Consider the following 24,799-nt stretch of genomic DNA (forward strand, 5'->3'; position numbering starts at 1 on the left):
AGCCTAGTACAGTGGTACCTCGACATACAAGTTTAATTCGTTCCAGACCCGAGCTCGTAAGTCGATCAACTCGCATCTCGAACGAATGCCTTTAGACTTTGTTTTTCGCGCTGAGATAACCAGAAGCAAGGAGATTCTTGTGCCACCTAGTGGAAGCTCGGCTCGTATCCCAAATTTGAGCTCGGGTGTCGAACAGAAATTTCGCTCGCGTCGCGGCTCATAACTTGAAATACTCGCATGTGGAGCAGCTCATATCTAGAGGTACTACTGTATACAAAGGGGCTACAGGTAGTCCTCGACTTGCGACCACAGTTTGTTAGAATATTCATGACTGGGAGAGCCAGTACAAGGTCAGCCAATGAATAGGCATAGCAACTAAGTCAGCCAATGGGAGTTAAACACTTATGAGTCTGTGCAGAGAATCGAAACTTAAGCTTATGGCTGGGCATGACACTGTCCACACTGTTCTCTTTTTCCCTGAACTCTGCTGAAATGAAACTACAGTAATTGTTCTCTGCTGTCTGTAACTGCTTGAGGAAGAACTTTGCAATTTCATCTGTTACTATGTTTATAAAGTTTATGAATCCAGCTGAATCAGTCATTTGTGTGTTTCTGGTTTCGATTTTTATGCAACAAACTTTAATAATGCAGTTGAGCCCAGAATTTACATTGCTAAGTGAGAAATTATTTATGAGAGTTTTGCTCCATTTTACGAATTTTCTTGCTAGGCTTGTTAAGTGAATCAACTGCAGTTGTTAAATTGGTAACAAGATTTTCAAGTGAATCGGGCTCCCCCGTTGACTTTGCTTGTTGCAAGTGGGGATTGCATGAGCCTGGGACAGTGCAACCGTCATAAATACGAACCAGTTGTCAAGCATCCAAATTTTGATTATGTGATCGTGGGAATGCTTTAACGGTCGTAAGTGTGAAACATGGTCATAAAGTCACTTTTTTCTGTGGCGTTGTAACTTGGAACAATCTCTAAATAAACGGTCATATGTTGAGGACTACCTGTATTCTGTGGTGAGCTTGAGAATCCAAGGAGATGCCAGTGCTAGATTCTCACATTGGTTTCCTCCTTCCTTCCAGGTATATGAGGAAAAGCAGAGGCGCTGCGAAGAGGAGATGGAGGAGCTCCGGCAGGGCTTCAGTGCTAAGCTGCAGCAATCGGCCCAGAAGGCTCAGCGTAGCCAGCAGGTGCTGCAACTACAGATTTACCAGCTGCAGCAGGAGAAGAAGAAACTCCAGGAGGATTTTGTGCAGCTGCTGGCCGAGCGTGAGCTGCTGGAGCAACGCTGCGCCAGCTTTGAGCGGGAACATACCGAATTGGGCCCCCGGTTGGAAGAGACCAAGTGGGAGGTAAGTTCCGTAGTTCTTGAAAGTCTTGGAACTGAACCGAGGCATTAGGATTCTGATCCTCCCTCCAGCTAGCTGGACAGCTTAGAACATCATCATCTTTCGGCTGTGGCAAGGGGGGCGTTTGCCCAGGTTCGCCTGGTGCACCAGTTGCGGCCCTATTTGGACAGGGAGTCATTGCTCACAGTCACTCATGCCCTCATCACCTCGAGGTTCGATTACTGCAACGCTCTCTACATGGGGCTACCTTTGAAAAGTGTTCGGAAACTTCAGATTGTGCAGAATGCAGCCGCGAGAGCCGTCGTGGGGATTCCAAGATTCACCCACGTTTCTTCAACACTCCGTGGCTTGCATTGGCTGCCGATCAGTTTCCGGTCACAATTCAAAGTGTTGGTCATGACCTTTAAAGCCCTACATGGCATTGGACCAGATTACCTCCGGAACCGCCTGCTACCGCACGAATCCCAGCGACCGATAAGGTCCCACAGAGTTGGCCTTCTCCGGGTCCCGTCGACTAAACAATGTCATTTGGCGGGCCCCAGGGGAAGAGCCTTCTCTGTGGCGGCCCTGGCCCTCTGGAAGCAACTCCCCCCGGAGATTAGAATTGCCCCCACCCTCCCTGTCTTTCGTAAACTACTCAAGACTCACTTATACCGCCAGGCATGGGGGAGTTGAGATATTCCTTCCCCCTAGGCCATTACAAGTTATGCATGGTATGTTTGGTTTTATAATAAGGGTTTTTAGTTGTTTTATTATTGGATTGTTACATGCTGTTTTTATCATTGTTGTTAGCCGCCCGAGTCTACGGAGAGGGGCGGCATACAAATCCAATAAATGAATGAATGAATGATTGCGAACTTGTGGCACAGGGGCCACAAGTGGCACGTGGAGCTATATCTGCTGGTATGCGAGCCATTGCCCTAGCTCAGCTCCAACATGCGTGCGTGTGCTGGGCAGCTGACTTTTGGTTCGAACGGAGGCTCTGGGAGGGCGTTTTTTGCCTTCCAGAGAGCTTCCAGGGGATGGGTGGAGGGCGTTCTTACCCACCCCCTGGCCCAGAGAAGTCTTTGAGCCTGGGGAGGGTGAAACACTAGCCTACTGGGCCCACCAGTAGGGAAACAGGCCATTTCTAGCCTCCAGAGGGCATCCGGGAGGCGGGGGAAGCTGTTTTTGCCCTCCCTAGGCATTGAATTATGGGTGTGGGCACTCGCGCATGCTCTTTCGGCACCCAAAGGAAACAAAGGTTCGCCATCACTGGCGTAGAGCGAGATCAAGCTTGCTTTTCCAATGAATCACCATAGAATTATACTGCACCACCATTTTAAATGATTTTTTTCTTGCAAATCAGTCACACTAGCAGTCCATGGACTTTCTCACATTCTAACACACAGTTCACACATTCTATTAAGTCATAAAAGATGACTCCATTTAATACAGTGTTCCCTCGATTTTAGCAGGTTCGAACTTCGTGAATAGCCTATACCACGTTTTTTCAAAAAATATTAATTAAAAAATACTTCGCGGTTTTTCCCTATACCACGGTTTTTCCCACCCAATGACATCATATGTCATCGCCAAACTAATAATTTTCGCAAATAAATAACAAAAAAAAAATTATTGTTAATAAATAATTATGTTAATAATTATGTTAATAAATAATTATATCAGGATCACTAAGTGTCTTATTCAATGGTGAGTACCAGCAATAATGGTGAGTAAATGGTTGTTAAGGGAATGGGAAATGGTAATTTAGGGGTTTAAAGTGTTAAGGGAAGGCTTGTGATACTGTCCATAGCCAAAAATGGTGTATTTACTTCTGCATCTCTGCGGAAATTCGACTTTCGCTGGTGGTCTCGGAACGCATCCCCTGCGGAAATCGAGGGAACACTGTATAGATTTTTTTTTGTCTGATTTATAGTTCAGTGTATCGTATGGATTCAGCCAACCGTATTATACTCGGTTACTTGTGATTAAAGGAGCAGTGTGGTGGCCTGCTGGTGGGGATGTTCACCTCCCACTCAGAAGGTTGAGAGTTCAATCCTAGGTTGGGGCAGATGTTTCCCTCCTGGAACATAAAGAAAAAAAATATCTGCTCCATGTAGGTGTAAGGAAGGGCATCCTGTCAATAAATGCTCAAACTCCATCCCCTGAATTAAGGGACTGTTGTAAATAGAAAAAGAAATGTAATTAAATAAAATAAGGGTTAATATGAATCCCAGATAAACCAACACTCATTTTTATGGTATTCTGATAATGGTCATGGAAATAATGTGGGGAAGGGCAGCAGAACGGGAGAAATAATGAGAGAAGAAATGTTTTGTTGCCCTGAAATACTTTCTGTTTCCTGATCTACTGTGTGTGTGCAGAAGAACAGGAGAATGTTCATCCCATTGACATTACTGGGTTGTTTGAAGTATTTTCAATCTCATTCTCTGCTGACCTGAAGGCAACTTGGAGTTGTCATCTGCCTCGGCCCATTTTTGTTCCTGAACGGAAAGACAGCAGGTGCTCCCATCATTCATACCACAGAATCAAGATCTTAGCTCTGCTGAGCTTGAAATGGAACGTTGTGACATGCAAAAACTTCAGAAGAAAAGGATTTAGGGGTAGTGGTAGGCGGTAGAGAAAGCAAGTAGGATGCTTGGCTGCATAGCTAGAGGTATAACAAGCAGGAAGAGGGAGATTATGACCCTGCTATGTAGAGTGCTGGTGAGACCACATTTGGAATACTGTGTTCAGTTCTGGAGACCTCACCTACAAAAAGATATTGACAAAATTGAACGGGTCCAAAGACGGGCTACAAGAATGGTGGAAGGTCTTAAGCATAAAACGTATCAGGAAAGACTTCATGAACTCAATCTGTATAATCTGGAGGACAGAAGGAAAAGAGGGGACATGATTGAAACATTTAAATATGTCAAAGGGTTAAATAAGGTCCAGGAGGGAAGTGTTTTTAATAGGAAAGTGAACACAAGAACAAGGGGACACAATCTGAAGTTAGTTGGGGGAAAGATCAAAAGCAACATGAGAAAATATTATTTCACTGAAAGAGTAGTGGATCCTTGGAACAAACTTCCAGCAGACGTGGTGGATAAATCCACAGTAACTGAATTTAAACATGCCTGGGATAAACATATATCCATCCTAAGATAGAATACAGAAAATAGTATAAGGGCAGACTAGATGGACCATGAGGTCTTTTTCTGCCGTCAGTCTTCTATGTTTCTATGTTTCTATGCTCCCCGTCATCTTATATCTCTTTTCCTCCCCACCAGGTTTGCCAGAAGTCGGGTGAGATCTCATTACTGAAGCAACAGCTGAAGGAGTCTCAGGCAGAGGTCGTGCAGCGGGGCAATGAGCTAGTGTTACTAAGGGCCCAGCTGCGAGAAGCGCGGGCTGAGCTGCAGACCAGCGAAGAACAGGCCTTGAGTTTGCAGGAGATGGCCCGTACCAAGGCAATGGAGTTAGAAGTATGTGCCAATGAGTTGGCCAGGCGCAAGAGTGAAGCAGAGCTGCTACGTGAGAAGGTAGGGCGGCTGGAGCACGAATTAGATGCCTTGCGCAGCACTAGTGGGGAACTCCGCCCCCTGCTGGCTGAATGCGACGAGGTAAAAGCTCAGCGGCAAGCAGCGGATACCCTGCAGGGTTTGCGTGTGCAAGCCGAGCGGCTGCGCGCAGAGCTGTTGTGCGAGCGACGGCGTGGAGAGGAGCAACGGGAAATTTTCCAGGCCGAGCGGGTCACTTGGCAAAGTGAGAAGGACAGGGTCATCCGCTACCAGAAGCAACTGCAGCACAATTACATCCAGATGTATCGGCACAACCGCGATTTAGAGTGCCAACTGCGCCATCTCAGTCTTGAACTTGAGGCCCGGGACATGGATGAATATGAGCTGCATGGAAGCGAAGGCATCTGCTTGGAGGAGATCACAGCTACTGAGATCTGAACGTGCCCGTGGAAGCCAGAGTGACTGGGCCACACTGCCACAAAGGGATACTGGCCAGGCTGGAGCATGTTTCTCTGGGATTCTGTCTGACCGAGCAACTGAGAATGCAGTGAGCCTCAGTTCAGTAGTGGGAAGAGATACCTTTCCAGTCATAAATCCCAGCGATAGAACTTGTTACGTCACTTAAACTTGGTCATGAACTCTAAGTCAACAGTTTAATGGCTATTAAAAGTAGAATAGTATGTGAAGCCAGGCAGTTTGCCTTAACTCTAGGAGGTATAGGGGAAAGATTTCCTGGCCAACCCAGGAGGAGGAGAATCCATATCCTTCCTTTGAAAGCAGCAGCAACCTTTATTCCAGCATTTCACGGGAAACGAAGCAGGAATAGCCTTTGCTTTTGGAAGGGGCTGTTAAATGCTGCTGCCTTTCAACTCCCAATGTTTATTGGCCTTCCTTGGGAATCACTACTTGCTCTTTGGGCTGTTTGGAGATGAAAGTAGCATGGATGGGGATGCCAGGATTGTGTAGAACACTTTTGGTTCTACTCTGCTCCTCTGTTACCTTTATGTAATGGCCCAATGGACTATCAGCCACTATTTGCTGAATTTAGGGAGATTTGGCTGTCCAACAGCTAATTAGCTGCTAATCCAGTTAGATGTTGGTTTTAGGCTGGCTGAGAAAGCTTTGTCTATAAAAGGCTTTTCTTGGATTTTTAGTCCACTTCTCTGCCATATGTGAAGTATATATTTTTTTGAAATCCAGACACATAAATGCATACAATCAAAACCTGTGCAGATGAAATACATTTGCATTTATTTCCTTTTTTGCACATGCATCCTGTAGTTATGAAGGGCAAGGACCTTTGTAGGCAATTCTTTGGCCAATAGATGATGGTGGGCCAAAGAATTAGGGATCTGGGCATTAGTCCAAGCTTATTTCTTTTTATAGGACAAAAAAAATGTTAATAAATTGTACTAGTTTCAAAGCTGATTCTCAGGATTCTAAATTCTTTGTTATTTTTAAAAGCTGAAAAGAATTGCGGAATACATGTAGTGCTTTGTAGGAAGACCCTATGCTAAGTTTATATTTTTTAATGGAAAGCATACTGACTCCAGTGCTATGGAAACAGAGTCTCTCTCTCTCTCTCTCACCTAAACCCCCTCCTCCCAAACGTATTGCTGCATCCATATTATTGACTTACCTGAGAGTAAGAGTGTTCATTCAACTCAGTGGGACTTGGTTCTCGGTAAGCATGTATAAGAGTGTATTATTAAAGCCAAAGATACTTAAACAGACTCAGGATCTATTTGGTTTTCCCAGGAGCCTATCTCTAGGTTATGGCACCAGGGTTTGGCAGATGAAATGTTGGAATTCAGTGTCACTAGATTTTGTGCACTTATTTGACTTTGCTTTTAAAAAATCAAGAATATTTCTTCCCTTCAACCCCTTATCCCAGCTCTATACCAAATATTTTGGCTCCACTGCTTCTGTCCTCATATCGCTGCCCTCCTCCTCCTCCTTTTAGAAGGGTGAGTTTTAAAATAAAGCCTAAGCATAGCACACCTGTGTGCTATTGGCTGTGATGGGATCTGGATGACTCCACTTCCTCTTACTTACCTTTTCTGTTCTTGGTTGGAACGCTGCTCAAGAGTGTATTTCTTGTGACCTTGCTTGCCTGAGTATGTCTCTCTTTCCACTCACCTTCATCCAGCTTCCACCTGTTTGCCCAACAACATCTATGTCAGCAGTGGGCTAAATTGCGCTCGCCGCTGCGGCTCGTAAGTTCTTGCGGGACTAGCGCGATTTTGCTGCTGCACCTGTGGAGGTAGCAAAATTGCACCTGTGTTTCAGTGAGGTTTTACCTGCGGCTCCATGCATGATTTTGCTACCTCCACATGGGCAGCAGCAAAATCGCGCTGGTCCCGCAAGAACTTACGAGCCGTGGCGGCAAGCACAATTTAGCGTTCCGGCTTGTAGCCCACTGCTGATCCATGTCCTGTTTATTTGAGGGTCAAAGATGGCTGGGTTAAAATCTCCTGCATTCCCCCGATAATAGTCTTGTTTCCTTCTACAATATCCTCTATAGTTCAGGAAGCTCCATTTCCCAGGCATCCATATTCCCTTCCCATCATTTTAGCAATATCTGGTCTAGTCTGAACCATGATCATTGTGAAGTCTTGCAGATATTTTCAGGGCAGTCTATCCTGTTGGGGTACAATATCTACTTTTGTAACCTGCTCAAGACTAATTGCATATCAGAGTATGGTCCCTAGTCTGTGCAGCTTCCTCTCCTTTAAAGTGGCCCATGCATCTGTACTCCAATCACGTTTATTGATTGCATTCGGATAGAGTAACTCCAGTGGGTACTCAGTCCAGACCTACTGTTGATTTCCTACTCTCACAGGCCAGTAACAACTGCAAGAAACTCCTTTCAAAGAAAAAAAAAGTTCTATTTGCAGTGGATAATGTGGATCCACCCAGTCTTCTATAAAGAAAGATGTGGGGGCTACTAGATTGTTAACTGACCTCCTCTCTTTGTCTTCCAGTGTATGCTCAGGAGAAAAATGGTCAGTGAGTCAGGGTAAGTCAGAATTGTAGCCTGCAGAAAAGCCATTCCCAAAGGAACTGGGCTGATAAAATAGCCACTTAACTATAGACCGAAGTGCTCTCATTCCTGCAGAGAGATGAGTCCCCTTTTCAGGCTAAGTAAACAAACTTCCTTGAGTTTGCAAGTGGCCGAAGAGATTTGGATCAGTGGGTTGAATAAAGGACCCTCAAAGCAGGTTTGATATTTTGGTTGCAACCCATGAGAATCAAGCCAGACAGTGCAAGGCGTGCTCACTATGTCAGCTTGGTTAGATTTTGTTAGCCTTTTTCCTCTGGCTATAAAAAAAAGTCAACTGCCCAGAATTGGTGCTTTGACTGGGAAGCAGCCAAAATACAGCATACTGTAGTTTTGACATCCTATTTAGGCCAATCCGGGAAGAATTGCCATATTGCTATAATAGAGAGCAGCTGCTTTCTAAATAACTTAGTCTAACTTTTGCTTCAGGTTTTCTTGTTTTTCTTCATGCAAAAATGGACAGATAGAAAAAAAAATTGTGAAGGGTGTAGCCCAGCTAGAGTTTGGAACTATTTGCAAGAAGATGATGGTATTTAACTACACTCTAGAAATTCTGTGCATTCCAAGAGGAGAGGCAATCTGAGTTCACTTCTGGACATTGTTCCACTGTTAGGAGAGCTTGCAAAATGGATGTGTTAATACAACATCATTAGACCAAAGGAAAAGCTTGGTGCATGTCATTTCTATAACTATTAGCAACCTATACCTCTGGCTTAACCCACTTTAAGCACCACTGTATATATTTTTTTCTTTTACTTTTATTTCTGAAATTGTATATTTTCCAGGTGGTGTAAATTTCTTGTACAAACCAAAAGAAAGAGTGTGAAATAAAAAAACCCTAAGAAATTGTCTTGTTTTCTTTTAAGAAAAAGTCACATGTAAATTTGATGAATGGGGCAGTGAATCATGGAAGGATGAGCAGAGGATGGAATTATTCTAATGGTGGACAAAGGCAGAAATGAATGTTTGTAGCACAGAGTAGGCTTAGTAATTTCTCATCCCTGCTCTTGTTCCTGGGTCTAAAAACAAAACTGGGTTTAAATGAACTTCTACCAGTATTGCATTTTTTTCCCCTTCCACTCTGGCAGCAATTTGTAAACAGCTGACAATTGTTCCGTGTGAGAAATATTGACCTGGAAATCAGCCAGTGTCAATCCAATAATTACTTCAGCTCAGGAATAAGAAAATGTTAACAATATTCTTTAGTTAATCTTCTTAGGTGATAGCCAACACAATCTTGAAACACTGTTGGATCTGGCTTTTAGAAAACACACCAAAAGCAGTAATTTGCTTTTTTAAAAGTCTGTGTTCCTTGTTGACTTGCATCTTCGCAGTCACTAAAAGTGGCTTTGAGGCTGGATGCAAAACAGTGACTACCTCTTTTCCCCCCTGGATATTCTTTTTGGGATCACTGCTAGTTTGTTATGCATGCAACAATGGATTTAAGGAGATTCAAGTGAGAATATTATATCCAGAGTTTTGAATTTATAATCTGAGATTCTGGATTATTGTCTTTCAAACTTTATGGTTCACTTACAAAGGCATGAGTGTAAGTAAATGAATTAAATTTAATGCTGTGGTCCATTACTGAACCTGAATTAACAAACATCCCTCCAGTGATTAATATTGACCTTTCTTTGTAGTCCTTTCCTTCTGGCTCCAGTTAGCTGGAACTGACCTTGTCATCTAGGAGTGTCAGCTGGGGTGGGTCGGAATGTCAAAACCAGTATTTCATCCACTGAGATGCCAACTCATTCCAAAACAATTGCTCTTTGTGACAGCTGTCCACTTGTAGCTAATTGTAGTTTTGGAAACAATATTGGTTGCTTGACTTGGTCAATGTGATCTTTGATCTTGCCTGGTCCTGTTCCAAAAAAGCTTCTCCAGAACTGGAAAGCTGTTACTTGCTCCATTAATCCTGAAAGCTTGCTGAGAGGCAGGCATTTTAGTAACTCTGCTACCAATTGGTTTCCCAGGAACCCTATCTTTCTGAACAATAAGCAGGTGTAGTTAAACGGATTCTTCATTAACAGTCGCGTCTCAGCGCTCTGATTTCTGAGCCGACCACATTCTTCAGCATTGACTGCTTGATTTGCAACATTTATTTGAGTTTCTTCGGTACCTTCACCACAATCTCCATGGGCTCCTTAGCTTTGTTGCGGTAGGCTTGGCGGATGATGTCCACAGCTCGCTGGTGTGTTACATTCTGTAGACTCTCCCCCTCTATTGCAACCAGCTCATAGCCAGCCTAGCAAAAACAAAGAAAAGAGTGGGACAACAATGAAAAATGGCAAAAGCACAGAAAATTACAATTCTACCCTTTTCAGATTTGATGTGTCGTTGATCACTGATTATAGGTAGTCCTCGACTTACAACCATTTGTTTAATGATCACTTGAAGTTACAGCAGCACTGAAAAAGTGACTTATGACCAGTTTTCACACACACACACACCACTGTCGCATCCCCACAGTTGTGATCAAAATTTAGGCGCATGGCAACTGACATGTATGTAAGTCTACGGAGAGGGGTGGCATACAAATCTAATAAATAAATAAAAATAAATAAATAAGACGGTTTGTTTGTTTGTTTGTTTATTTATTTATCAGATTTGTATGCCGCCCCTCTCCCCAGACTCGGGGCAGCTCACAGCAATAATAATACAATGTAAACAAATCTAATATTTAAGTTAATTTAAAACCCCAATTTAGAAACCAATCATAAATACTAACATACCATGCATAAATTTTATAAGCCTAGGGGGAGCGAAAGTCTCAATTCCCCCATGCCTGACGACAGAGGTGGGTTTTAAGGAGCTTACGAAAGGCAAGGAGGGTGGGGGCAACTCTGATATCTGGGGGGAGTTGGTTCCAAAAGGTCGGGGCCACCACAGAGAAGGCTCTTCCCCTGGGTCCCGCCAAACGACATTGTTTAGTTGACGGGACCCGGAGAAGGCCAACTCTGTGGGACCTAACTGGTCGCTGGGATTTGTGCGACAGAAGGCGGTCCTGGAGATATTCTGGTCCGGTGCCATGAAGGGCTTTATAGTTGCACTATCCTGAGGTCATGTGATTGCCATTCGTAACCTTCCCAGTTGATTTCTGACAAGCCGAATTCGCTTAATGACTGCAATGATTTGTTTAATAACTATGGCAAAAAAAGATGGTAAAAATGGGTTACAACTCACTCAACCTTGCTTAACAACCAAAATTTTGGACTCGGTTGTGGTCATAAGCCAAGGACTAGCTGGATATATTGGATATGTACATGGAAATTTTGAAGAGCTAATATTAGTGAATAGTTTAATAGCATTGATAGCATTTCTGAACCTTCCAATATTTCCATATCAAATTCAAAGAGATACCTTTTGCACATAAGAAACTTATTTTCAGTAAAACTTTGAAGGTTCCCTGTTATCCCGAGTTTCTGCATTTTAACTAGGTCTTAGGTAAGAGCTCTTCTGCATGTCATTTTCACAACAGCTGGATTATCTTCCAATATTCTTGGTTTTTTTTTAAATTCCCAACTGCATCTTTCATAAGGGATAATTAAAAATCCCTCCCAAATGGGAGAAAAATATTTTAAATATTTCAGTGGTATAGAAATGGATCAAAGAAAAATTGGCATCGTTGGGTCACCAAAAAAGATCCCAAATTGGATCTTCTAACCTGTTCTCAACTCCTAATCCATACCCCCACTTTATCCGCAGGTAAATAAGTAGGACACTAAAGGTCTATGAAGATTATCAATCATCCAGGTATTGGTTGTCCCAAAGGTGCTTTTTAAAGAGGCAACTGGACTTTCTGATTTTTCTTCGAAGACGTTTCACTTCTCATCCAGATGTTTCCTTCTCATCTGGATGAGAAGTGAAACGTCTTCAAAGAAAAACCAGAAAGTCCAATTGCCTCTTGAAAAAAACAGCTTTGGGATAGGAAATTAAAGGTTTTCTTAGTCTTAATTTCCGTAAGTTTCTTTATTTCCAGAGCAAGCAGAAAAGAACAGGATTAAGGATTCACCAACTCAAACCCTGATGTTGCCATTCAGCTGCAAGTCTGAATTCACAGAATAACTTTAGCATTTGGCATTTTCAATCTAATGCAAGAGGAAAGCTGCAGGAAGTGCCCCCGACCCTTTTCAGTACTGTTAACAATAGAAGGAGGAATCTGCTCACAGATGGAAGGGGCTTGAAAAAAGGTGTCAAGGCTTGAAACTGGGTTCAGGAATAGACTGGATAGCTGTAAAGTCACTAAAACACTAGCATGATAGGGGCGAGTACAAGTGCCGCCCCGAGTCTGCGGAGAGGGGCGGCATACAAATCTAAATAAATAAAATAAAAATAAAATAAGTGCAGTAGAGTGCCTTCCGTCCCCTGTCCTATTGCTCTCCTATATCTCCTATACCTTTCTTCTATTCCTATATCTCTTCTTCTATTCTTTCATTGATATGTTCTATTACTTTATCTTCTTTTCTATTATTTCTTAGATATATTTTACTATGAGTATCTCAACCCCTAACCCCAACATTTCTCCCATAGACTATCCACGATTGACCTCTCCAGGTACCTAAGAGGTCAGTAAGGGGCGTACCTAAGTGCACTAGTGTGCCTTTCGTTCCCTGTCCAATTGTCTTTCCTTTATCTCATATGTCATATATATTTTCTTCCTTTCATATATCTTCTCTATTTTTACATATCTTTATATATATTACTTCATGTCTATTCTCTTCCATATGTATTGTGTATTGGACAATAAATAAATAAAATATGACTGTTATTGACCAGTTCCTGTTAATAAATTAGAAGCTCTGGATTCTATTGAAGTTTTTGAGCTGCAAATGGGTTTCACCTGTATTTTTAAACCAGTCACTCCCATTGTCATCTGCCCTAGCAACCTAAGGCCATTTGGGGCTTTAATCCAAAGCAGCATAAACCAAACCTGTAACCGCTAAAGGAAAGAGGCCTCCAAAGAGGAAAATCTAATTAGACCAGCCTGGTGGGCGGGCTAGCTGGCCAAAGCCCACAATGGCTCTTTGTCAACCCCTAGCTTCATTACAGAGGCCTTGGGAAATGTTGCGCAGTGCCTTGAACTATGAGGGACCCTGAATGGCACAATGGTGTGTGTGTGTGTTGCTAGGCCTTTAGTTAGGAAGCACAATGAGGTTTGTTTCGTGTAGGGTAGGAATCACTTTAAATGAACAAAATGGGACAGACTGATATGAGAGAATGGCGAAGTCTTCAATGCGGTCAGAAGAAGGAGGGAAGATGGTTAATTGTCCTCTTCAGTCCTTCAAATCCGAATGTGTTTCTGCAAAAAAATTTGTTCATCTTTATCCTCATTCTCCAAGTTGGGGATAGTCTGGATCTGGGGTGTCAAACTGGCAACCAATGGGCTGGATGTGTCACATACACCCCATGCCCATCCTGGCTCGCAAAGGCAAAATATCATCACGATACTTTGTGATACATCACGGGATGCAATCAAATTTCACACACTTGTGGTCTGCATGGTCTATGTTTGTGGTGATTACAGTATGGAAATCATCCCGGACTGAATAATCCAAAATAAAAACGGCACATTCTACAGTCGCTCTAAACTGTCTGCTAAATTGATCCCTCTTTCCAACAGAGTTTCCGAAGTGATTAATTTATGCAGTTTAATTGATAAAAAATTCTTTTGAAAGAAAATGAACTGTGCAAGTCTGTTACTGTCAATTCACAAGAAGGTGGTTAAAAATATAATTACTAAATTAAAATTTCAATTAAAAATAAATTATCTCCGGTAATATCACTCTATTAACCAAAGCATACAAAACTTTCGCCAGACCAATCCTTGATTACAACTCATCTGTCTGGGACCTATACCACATCTCCTACAGAAATACATTAGATAACATCCAGAGATACTTTACAAGAAGAGTCCTCCACTCCTCCACTTGTAACAGTCTCCAAGTCCATGGAGAGTGTTCTGCCGGCGTGTCCCAACCGCCTGTAATTACAGGGTAATTAGTCCAAACCGACACACACCACACAATAGAAGGGGGGGGGGAAGTCTTTATCAACAGAAAAGCAGAAAAAAACCTCCCTTTTTAAATGTCAAAGGGATTTTCTGGTACACACAAGGCACAGGTTAAATGCAATCCAATTTCTCACCCAATAACTGGGAAATTGAGTCCAATTCCAAAGTCCAGAAATTCCACACACAGTCTTGAACAGAGAAACAGAAAACCATGATCTTGATGAAACTATGAATCAGGTAAACTTCCACGAGGCTAAACCAGCATGCTGCTCTTTTTATCTGTAGCACTAATTACAGCAGCCCCACCCAACCACAGGTGACCTCACTTATCTCCTGTAATAATCCTTCAGTTGTTTTCTCCTATGCATCACTCTATGCATGCGTGGGTCCATCATAAGTTCTTGTTCAGAATCCAGGGATGATAAGGATGATTGATCTCCTCCTGGGCTGTCTGCCAAACTCCCCTCTTCCCTGTCACTCATGCTTCCTTTGTCAGAGGAGACTTCGTCGGCAGATTCTATCAGGAACAAAACAGGCCTGTGGCATGTGGATGTTTCCCCCACATCCACCTCCACATTCCTTGGGGCAGGAGCTGGGCCAGAGCTAACCACAACAGAGAGGGGCGGCATAGAAATCCAATTAATAAATTAATTAATAAACAGAATATCCTATGCAACCAGACTTGAAATCCTAGGCTTAGAAAGCTTAGAAATACATTGCCTTAAACATGACCTAAGCATAGGCCATAAAATCATCTGCTACAACATCCTTCATGTCAATGAATACTTCAGCTTCAACCACAACAATACATGAGCACATAACAGATACAAACTCAAAGTAAACCGCTCCAAACTAGAGCTGAAGAATGACTTCAGCAACCAAGTTATTAATGCATGGAACTCACTACTGGACTCTCTTGTTTCATCACCAAACCCCAAAACTTTACCCTTGGGTGTCTACTGTTGACCTCACCTGATTCCTTAGAGGTCAGTAAGCAGCGTGTGTAAGTGCACCAGCATGCCTACTGTCCCTGTCCTAAGTCTCTTATTAGTACCAATATTATGTATATAAACTGTCATTTCTTCGTATACTACCAATACGTATTTGACAAAAATAAGATCAATAAAATAAATAAGTTGATCGTGGTTTTAGAGCATAAGCTGCTGAAGAAAGAAATGAGCATCTGGATCTCCTATTTGTCCATCTAGTAGTAATGACAGATCCCCATTTCCCCCTTACTACTGCTTCAGCTACCTCCAGTTCTCCACTCAGAGACGCTGCTCCCCCAGGAAATATCTTCTCTATCTTCACCATTGGCTGCAATCTGGATTCTATTCCTCCTGAAATGCTGATGCCTAGAAAACAAAACAGTGTTGTGTTTAAGCTTTCTCAAATTCATCTCAGATAAAATTATATCAGTCTTAAGGGTAAGCATCCTGCACATTAAACTTGGCTACTGATGACTTCACCAACATGCCTGCGTATATGTCTATGTAAAGAGTTTGTCATTGTCTTCTTCCAGGATGTTTTTTAAACCTCCTATTCTGACCTGGGATTTCCTGGTAGTCTCTCACACAAGTAAAGCTGGCTGAGGAATTCTGGGATTCCACAATGTTCGACTCCTTTTATCTTTGTATCTATTTTATTGTATTTTTTATTACTGTTGTAAGCCACCTTGAGTCCTTCCGGATTGGGCAGCATAGAAATCAAATAAACAAACAAACAAACAAATCTTAAAGTTGCCAAGATTGGAGATCCCTGGTTTAAAGGATTCTGTACTACTGTAATCCGCAAATGGCAATCTAATTTCTTCCAACCCATTTGACAAGTGCAAATCTAATTGACACCTACACCATTTACTATACTTCTCCATACTCTGTTAAACTAACCTTACTTTTACTATATGCTATACACAGTTTCATCTCTCCCTCTTCTTCTACTTTTTAAAAATATCTATCAATTATTTACATTAAGAAAAGTAAAAGAAACAACACAACATTTACAGAATGTAAAAGAAAAGTAAAAGAAACAACACAACATTTCTTCATGATCCCATAAACTCCATCCAATTATGCTTCCTCAATCTTCTACTTGCTCTCATGTTATTCACTCTTTACACATTTTCCCCAAATCAATCCTCATTCATAAGACGAACTCAATGTTCTTTTGTGCTTGAGTCTCACTTTTGCATTCAGTCCATAATCATTCGGTACCCATTCATTTTTTGCCCTATCCTTGTTTATCATACTTCTTCAGTAACCCATGCTCACTATGTTTCACTTTTGGTTTTTTCTGATATAATCAACTCTTATTTCTGCAATTGGGCCCAAGCACTCTTATAAATGGCATCATCACACTTTACTCGTTCTAGTTTTTCACCTTTGTTCATAGTTTCCAATTGTTTGTTTTAGACTAGCTGGTCTTTGATACATTAATTTTCAGTTCTACAGTACTCATTGCTACATACATTGCTAACATTTGCTGAAAATCCACACAGCATAATATCTGCATGGAAAGGTATACATTTACCACATTTATTTGGAGTATAAGTTGCTCAGAAGTATAAGATGCACCTAGCTTTTAGGGAGGAAAAGAAGGAGAAAAAAATCTGCCTCTGCCTCCCAGCAATTTCCTTCTTTGCAGCAAACAGAAAACAGCCTGTTGCAGTTTCAGTTTCAGCACAGTCGGATTAGCACAAGCAGCTGATTGTTGGTTGGATCGGCCTCCCGACTGTTGTGATTCAGTCTGAGGCTCCTCAGGGAACAGCTGGAACTCTGCCGGCTCCATGCTCAGAGGGGGAGGACGAGGAACAGGAGGAGGACCAGGCAGACGGGGAAGAGGAATGTCAGGACGAGGAGGAAGGGGAACAGCCTGAGACCCCCGGGGGGAGCCCTCCCCAGCGAGTAGCCTGGAGTCATTAGATGAGAACGCACAAGCCATCATAGATATGAGGCAGAGAAGGGCAGCACAAAGAAGGGGACAATTAGCCAGGTATTTCCATCCCTAATAGGCAACAGCTGGGTTTGGGTGTGGTTCTCCTCAGAAAGGTTGAAAAGGCAGGCCCGCCCTTCCTGTATTGTGGAGAGTTATCTTTTGGGAGTCCTGTGACCTTGCTTCGATCCTTGGCGTCTCTGATTCTGGCTTGTGGCCTCGAAGGCTGAAAACTTGGGGGGAGGCGTGGGTTTTATTATCTACAGTGGTGTGTGTGCCAGCAAGAAGCCTGTTATATTGTCTGGCCGTCGTGACTCTTCTGTGAAGCTTCACAGCATTCCAGTTTGTAAGAACAGTTTTTGTTATCTGTGTTTGTTTTCAAAGATATAAAATGACTTTGCTTTTTACCAGCGTGTCTGGCTACTCTTTTTAGTTGGTGTTGGCGTCTGGGGGAACCCAGACAGAACACCGACAATCAGTTGTTTCAGGCTGCACGGATTGCCATAGCCTATTGCCACCTCTGTGCACCCCATTTTCAACCTCTACATCCAGTTTTCAGCCTTTGCACACCCATTTTCTGCTTCTGCGTGCCCCGTTTTCTGCTTGTCCTGGGCAGCGGGGATCAGCATGGGCAGAAAACTGGGCTACAGAGACTGAAAATGGGGCATGCAGAGGAGGCAACAGGCAATGGCAATCCCTGCAGCCTGAAACAGCTGATGGTTGGTGTTCTGTCGGGCTCTCTGGTAGAATCCTCCCGAAAATTCACAGGTACAAATTTCAGACACACACATGTTTGAAAATTCAAAACAATGTTCTTTATACCGAAAATCCAAATAAACTAAGTTCTCTTTTGGTATAGCAAAGAGCACTCGTCTCCAAACAAACTGGTAATTTGTACAAGTCCCTTATCAGTTCTGAGATACTTAGCTTGCAGCTGTGAGGCAATTCACAGTCCTTCTTCTTTCACAAAGTGAAACACCCTTTGCCCTGGTTTAGTTTCAAAGCGGGGACAAAGCAACACCAAGGTCGAAGTCAGCAAGGCAGGCATGAAACATAACGATCAGATAATCCTCCACAATGGCCAAACCCACAGGCTGCTCTTTATAGCAGCCTCACTAATTACCACAGCCCCACCCAACCACAGGTGGCCTCATTTTCTTTGATAATAATCTCTCAGTTGTTTCTGCCTATGCATCGCTCTCCGCATGCGTGGCTGTATCATTAACTCTTGTTCTGAATCCAAGGAGAGATACTTTCTCCTCCCTTGAGCTCCATGAGTCTTTTCTTCCTGTTTTTATCCCCCCTACCCTGCCCGTTTTTTGGATCCTGGGATTCCCCTCCTGGGATTTCCCTACAGCATCGCATTTTTACGGAAGTCAGGAGTGGGGTTTCCCATGGAGAGGAGCCTCAGGGGATCGCTTGGCTTGCAACGAAAGTCTGGAGGCGGGGCATCCCAGCGGCGGCGGCAGGTTCATAAGGTGAAAAAAGTTCGTAAGAAGAGGCAAAAATATTCCGAACCCTGGGTTTGTATCTCGAAAAGTTCGTATGATGAGGGGTTCGTATCACGAGGTACCACTGTATATAAAACAGTAGAAAACATCCTAAGTCCAAAAAGTTAAAAACCACCTAATTTAGTGCTGGCGAATCTTTTTTTCCTTGGGAGCAGAAAGAGTGTGTGTGTGTGCGTGTGCTATCACACATATATAAGTGTCCACACCCATAATTCAATGCCTTGGGAAGGCAAAAACAGCTTCCCTCACCTCCCGGAGGCTCTCTGGAGCCCAGAAATGGCCTGTTTCCCAACTTCTGGTGGGCCCAGTAGGCTCATGTTTTGCCCTCCCCTGGATCCAAAGTCTTCCCTGGAGCCATGGGAAAATAAAAACACCCTCCCCATCCCCCTGGAGGCTCTCTGGAAGCCAAAAAAAAGCCCTCCCAGAGCCTCTGTGCGAACCAAAAACCAGCTGGCTGGCAGACTCATGCACTTTGGAGCTAAGCTAGGGGAACGGCTCGTGTGCCAGCAGATATGGCTCCGCATGCCACCTACTCACTCACTGACCTAGCTCAACTAAAAGAACCCAGCTTTTAAAAGAAAATGTGCATATGAGTCATAAAAGCCCCTGAAAAGTAAGAACAAATGCAATTGTTACCAGTGTTATAACTCATAATTTGCTACCTATTCATGACACCAAATGTGATTAGCCATAGGAATGTTTCTCTCCATTTCAATTTAGATAGCTCTGCTTACCCAGAGATTGCTTGTTCTTGGATAGGTTGACAGTCACCACTTCATATTCCTCCTCCTCCTCCTCCTCCTTGTCACTGGGGCCATTTTGGAGCAGGTTCTCTGGGGTCTCTCCTCCCATTACTGCTTGCATTACCTTGCTAGTAGCTGAGGCTTCCTTGAAGAGCTGTGAGAGCAGGGGCCTAGCTCTGCGTGGCCGATTAATAACAGAATACAGGGTGTCACTGGCAGGCATGATTTCTCTATGTGGTCCCCATGCTGCAGCCTGTCTATGGCTTGATTTTGAAGAAGGAGGCTTCTCTCTGCCAGGTTGTCCATCTCTGTGATCCAAGGATTGCACCTGAGAGGGTACAGTGTGTAGGGAGCTCATAGAAGATTTTGTAGGTTTAGTTAGGCTCCAAAGGGGTTCTTTGCCACCGGCCACTGGGGAAGAGACTCTGTTGGGAATAAAGGAATCCACTGGCACATCAGCAAGAGGAGTATAGTTTTGGGGTTGAGTCTGCCCATGTCTGGGAGAGAGCTGCAGCCTTTCCATGGCATCCGTCAGCATCTCCTTGTGTTCTTCCTCTCCATTTGCCCTGCTGGTCATCACGGGTTTCAGAAGAAAGCTACCCCTGAAATCTAACCAGATTCACAAGATAAAATTGCTATTTTTAAATATATATATTTTATTGGGTTTTTAGATGTTACACACACAGACTGCACGTCATACAACATAAAACACTGCCCTGTGAAGGTGCACCCACCACCTAACAACATACATACCCCACCACCAATTGGAGGGTCTGTACAAACACCTTTAACGTTCTTCTAAGCTAGGATCTGCATTTTATTTACATATCAAAGAGTGACTCTAATTTATTCTTTATGGCTAGATCACAAATTCTACTTGTCATATAACCTCTCACCATGTCCCATCGTTCCATCAGTTTCTTCATTTTATTTTCATTGTACATGTTCATCCTTACCTCCATAATTTCAAAGTGAATGTGGTCCACCATGTACCGATACCAATTTTGTATCGTCCATTTTGCTGCTTCTTTCCAACCCAATACAATTACTGCTTGAGCGCTTTCCAATGCTGCTACTTTTATTTCCTTAAATTCTTTTAAATCTCCCTTTTTTTTTACTAGTACTGCCATTTCTTTTGTGATTGTCCAGTTAATATTTAACATCCTGTTCATTTCATCTTACACTTCTTTCCAAAATTTCTGTACTACTGAACACTCCCAGAACATATGCATAAAAACTACTCTCTCTTGACATCCATGCCAACAGGTACCCTTCCCCTTCTTCTGAAAATATGCAAGTTGTGTTGGTGTATAGTACCACTTATGTAAAATTTTCCTTCTCATTTCTCTAACTCTTGTGTTCTTTATTTTCTGTATATTTTCAACTATATCCTTCATCTCTCTTTCGTCTATTTGTAATTCATTTTGCCACCATCTGGTTAATGCTTTTATCACACCCTCTTCCGCTTGTGATAACATTCTGTATATATTACTTGCTTGTGCCTTTATATCATCCCTTTTTTCTTTTCATATTTTCTCTGTGAGTTTCTTCTCTTAATAATACTTCTTTATTCTCCCTTTCATTCAAATATTTACTTATTGCGTTTATCTGCAACCATCTCTGTTGACCCAACCACCTTTCTAAACAAATTCTACTGACTCTTCCATCCTATTCATATAACTGGAGTGAAAATTTGACTCCAGAAATTGGACATATAAGCATGTTGCTGTGTGTCTGTGTATGTTAGATCTCCCAGAACTAATCAAATAGCTCCCAGCAACCAATAAGGGCCCAAAGGGTTGGCCTTCTCCGGGTTCCATCAGCTAAACAGTGTCAGCTGGCGGGGCCATGAGGGAGGGCCTTCTCTGTGGTGGCTCCGGCTTTCTGCAACCAGCTACTGCCAGAGATTTGTACTACCCCCACCCTACTGGCCTTCTGAAAAGCTATAAAGATCTGGCTTTTCTGGCAGGCCTGGGGCCACTGACCAGGTGATCAATCACTGAGATCCATCCATAAAGGGATATGCTTGGTTTTACTGTGGGTTTTAAATTGTTAAATTGTTTTAAAGCTATTTTTTAATATTGATATTATATGTTTTGTTCCTTCTGATTGTGAGTCACCCAGAGTTCTTAGGGAGTTGGGCGGCATACAAATGGCACTAATAAATAAATGGGACTAATAATAATAATAATTATTATTATTATAATTATAATTATTATTTATTAGATTTGTATGCCGCCCCTCTCCGAAAATAGAGATCTCCTCCTTTGTAGCTTATTTGGTGGGTAGTTTGCCTAGCTTATATCAGATATGCCAATGGTACTTCCATTCAACATTATTTCTGTCAAATTAATTGTTCTTTGAATTATTTTTAAGTGGCAGAGTCACAATGTTCAGATCTCCCATCTTCCTTTTTATTTAATAAATCCAAATATTAAAAATATTATCCTGCATAGTTACAAATGCAGTGTCTGAGATGAAGCATGCACATTTAAACTCGTAGACCTACATTACATCTGTATAACTTTCTTCAAATCTAGAACTCAAACTCTTTTGTTACAATTGTAGATAAAGGAACAGGAGCAGGGGTGGGATTCAACAGGTTCAGACCGGTTTTAGGAAACTGGATGTTAATTTTACATCTAGTTCACCGAATCGGTAGTTGCAACAATTGGCTGACCCCGCCCACTCCTCCCTTCCCCTACCAGGAGTCTCCACCCGGCCAGTTTTGAATGCAAACTAAGTGTAGGACCTGCCTGGAGGCTCTGGGAGGGCGAAAAACCAGCCTATCGGAAGTACTGCGGGAGGTTGTTTACACCTTCCCGGAGGTTTGACGAATGCCTCCAGAGCCTAGAGAGGGCAAAAATGCACTCCCCGTCATGGTGCCGGAGGCTAAGTAGGCCACACCCCCATGGCCATGCCCACCCAGCAACCAGGTTGCTAAAAATTTTTGATCCCACCCCTGGACAGGAGAGTGGAAAGGGAGTAACATAAAAACTCACCAGGCACTGGCGTGATAAGATGCCTCTTTGGGGGTGTTTCATGCTGTGCTGGGCGGAGGGCAGGTGATCTCACTGTAGACATGGAGAAAAAAAGAGCACTAAGCCTTTCAGAAAGTGCTTGTAGATGCTCCCCATTCAACATTAAGTAGATCCAGTACTAAGGCCCCACAAGTTCCAACTATGGCAGTGGTTGAAGAGTTGAAATTAAGCTTTCACTGTCTTTCCCCCCCCCCAAAGTTTTTTATTTTTCTTCTGTCGGATCACCCTGGGATATTGAACATCACAGTTCCTTTTTGCCTCTAGGCAAAGATGAGGCCAGAACAAGGCTGAAATAGTGCTATCCTAGTCTCCCTTAATTTAAAAAATTCAGCAAAACATGTGATACATAAATATATATAAAATTAGTCAAATACAATAAACTAAATCACATTCCAGGTTTGCTTTATATTATTTCATTTGTATCCAGCTTTCTTCTCTCCACTTCCCTCTTTCTATCTCAGGCGACTATTCCGCCTCTACTACCTACTTTCTTACTCCTTCTCCCTCCTACTACCTTTCCATTCTCTTTCCTTCTTTTTTCTACTCTTTCTCTCCTTCCTTCCTATTCCCCATCCTCCATCTAAATCTTTCCCTAAGTGGCTAGTTCTGTTATCATTACATAACAGATTAAAATGTTTCTCTAGCTTTTTACCCATCATAATCATCCCTCTTTTTTTTCAAAATCTCCTATATTTAATTCTTGACTTTCGGCACATGTATTTTAACTCATGCTGCCTCCTTATCCTAGTGAACTTTCACTGTCTTTAATCACCATTCTATATAGACTCGGCTTGATATTAAAATTGTTTAACCAAAAGGGAATCACATCTGCAAGGAAGGAAAAGAAGGGAAGTATATTCCCACTTTTCATAGATGAAGGAGAGATACAGATCCTAAAGGGCAGCGGTAAAGTGTTAAAAAGAGAAGAAGCTGTGTGCCCCATATACTGCCTTCTCCTCCTTGGGTTGTTGTGCTGTGAAACTCTTGAAGAGATATTCAATGCTAATTTGATTGACTTTCGCAAGGGAGGGAATAGGAAATGGACACTTTTTTCTTGGTTGCCTCATGTAGGCAAAAGGCTTGTGGTTGCACTGCCAATACAGACTGAAGAGGGCCTTATCTGACATGGCAGTCTTTCTCTAAAACAGATCTTGTCATGATTTGATTTGATTTGATTTGATTTAATTTGATTTGAATGCCGCTCCTCTCCAAGAACTCGGGGCGGCTCACAGCAACTGTGTGCTCTTCGCCAATGATGTAAAACTTTTCAACACCACTGACAACACACTCACTCTCCAAAAAGACCTTGACTATGTTTCAGATTGGTCTAACATCTGGCAACTTCGAATCTCATCCAACAAATGCTCTACCCTCCACATCGGCAAAAAGAACCCAAACCTCATATATGAACTGAACAAACAAATTCTCACAGCAAACCCACACTCAGTAAAAGACCTCGGAATACTAATTTCAAATGACCTAAGTGCTAAAGCCCACTGCAACAATATCGCCAAAAAGGCTTCAAGAGTTGTAAACCTGATTCTACGTAGCTTCTGCTCTGGCAATCTCACACTTCTGACCAGAGCCTACAAAACCTATGCCAGGCCCATTCTCGAATATAGCTCATCTGTCTGGAACCCTCACCACATCTCAGACATCAACACTCTCGAAAACGTCCAAAGATACTTCACCAGAAGAGCCCTCCACTCCTCCACCCGAAACAGAATACCCTACGAAAACAGACTAACTATCCTGGATCTTGAAAGCTTAGAACTGCGGCGCCTAAAACAAGATTTAAGTATTGCCCACAAAATCATTCACTGTAATGTCCTTCCGGTCAATGACTACTTCAGCTTCAACCGCAACAACACAAGAGCATGCAACAGCTTCAAACTCAATGTTAATCGCTCCAAACTTGACTGTAAAAAATATGACTTTAACAATCGAGTCGTCGAAGCGTGGAACTCATTACCTGACTCAATAGTGTCAACCCCCAACATTTCTCCCTCAGACTCTCCTCGATTGACCTCTCCAGGTTCCTAAGAGGCCAGTAAGGGGCGTACATAAGTGCACTGATGTGCCTTTCGTCCCCTGTCCAATTGTCTTTCCTTTCCATTTTATCATATATATTCTTTCCTTCCCACCTACTTCTCTTCCTCTTCACTTCCTATCTTTTATATATCACTTAATGTCTATTCCCTTTCATATGTATTGTATATTGGACAAAGAATAAATAAATAAATAAATAAATAAATAATAACAAAATAGCAAACAATATACAATGTAGAAATCTAAAAATCCAATTAATTTCACTAGAAAAAAACTTTAAAACTCTAGTAACATTTAAAGTCACTCGTTCCCATTCACACTGCAAAGCATACTACATTTGTTGGCCAGGGGACAAGGGTCTGTGGCCCCAAGCTTGGCGGCACAGATAGGTCTTTAAGGTTTTACGGAGGGCGAGGAGGGTGGAGGCAGTTCAAATCTCTGGGGGGAGCTGATTCCAAAGAGCCGGGCCCCCCACCGAGAAGGCACTTCTCCCAGGTCCCGCCAAACAACATTGTCTAGTTGACAGGACCTGGGGAAGGGCAACTCTGTGGGACTTAACCGGTCGCTGGGATTCATGCGGCAGAAAGC

At 42.6% G+C, this 24,799-nt stretch overlaps 2 protein-coding genes across 4 annotated transcripts in view; one reads left to right on the top strand and one right to left on the bottom strand.

Moving 5' to 3' along the window:
• Positions 1 to 8,769, top strand: part of LZTS2 (leucine zipper tumor suppressor 2) — a 107,451-nt gene extending 98,682 nt beyond the window's left edge. For all 3 annotated transcript variants that reach the window (XM_070752854.1, XM_070752851.1, XM_070752852.1), the window contains 2 exons: positions 1,090 to 1,359; positions 4,632 to 8,769. In XM_070752854.1, the coding sequence (XP_070608955.1) occupies positions 1,090 to 1,359; positions 4,632 to 5,300 (939 nt within the window). In that variant the 3' untranslated portion in view covers positions 5,301 to 8,769. The remainder of the gene's footprint in view (positions 1 to 1,089; positions 1,360 to 4,631) is intronic.
• Positions 8,770 to 9,473: 704 nt separating this feature from the next.
• PDZD7 (PDZ domain containing 7) overlaps positions 9,474 to 24,799 on the bottom strand; it is a 39,257-nt gene continuing 23,931 nt past the window's right edge. The window contains exons 12-15 of the mRNA XM_070752850.1: positions 22,124 to 22,195; positions 19,113 to 19,730; positions 15,191 to 15,291; positions 9,474 to 10,171 (exon numbers count right to left, since the gene is read on the bottom strand). Coding sequence (XP_070608951.1) covers positions 10,025 to 10,171; positions 15,191 to 15,291; positions 19,113 to 19,730; positions 22,124 to 22,195 — 938 coding nt within the window. The 3' untranslated portion in view covers positions 9,474 to 10,024. The remainder of the gene's footprint in view (positions 10,172 to 15,190; positions 15,292 to 19,112; positions 19,731 to 22,123; positions 22,196 to 24,799) is intronic.

The sequence above is a fragment of the Erythrolamprus reginae genome, chromosome 5, assembly GCF_031021105.1.
Source record: "Erythrolamprus reginae isolate rEryReg1 chromosome 5, rEryReg1.hap1, whole genome shotgun sequence".
Classification (NCBI taxonomy): Eukaryota; Metazoa; Chordata; class Lepidosauria; order Squamata; family Dipsadidae; genus Erythrolamprus; species Erythrolamprus reginae.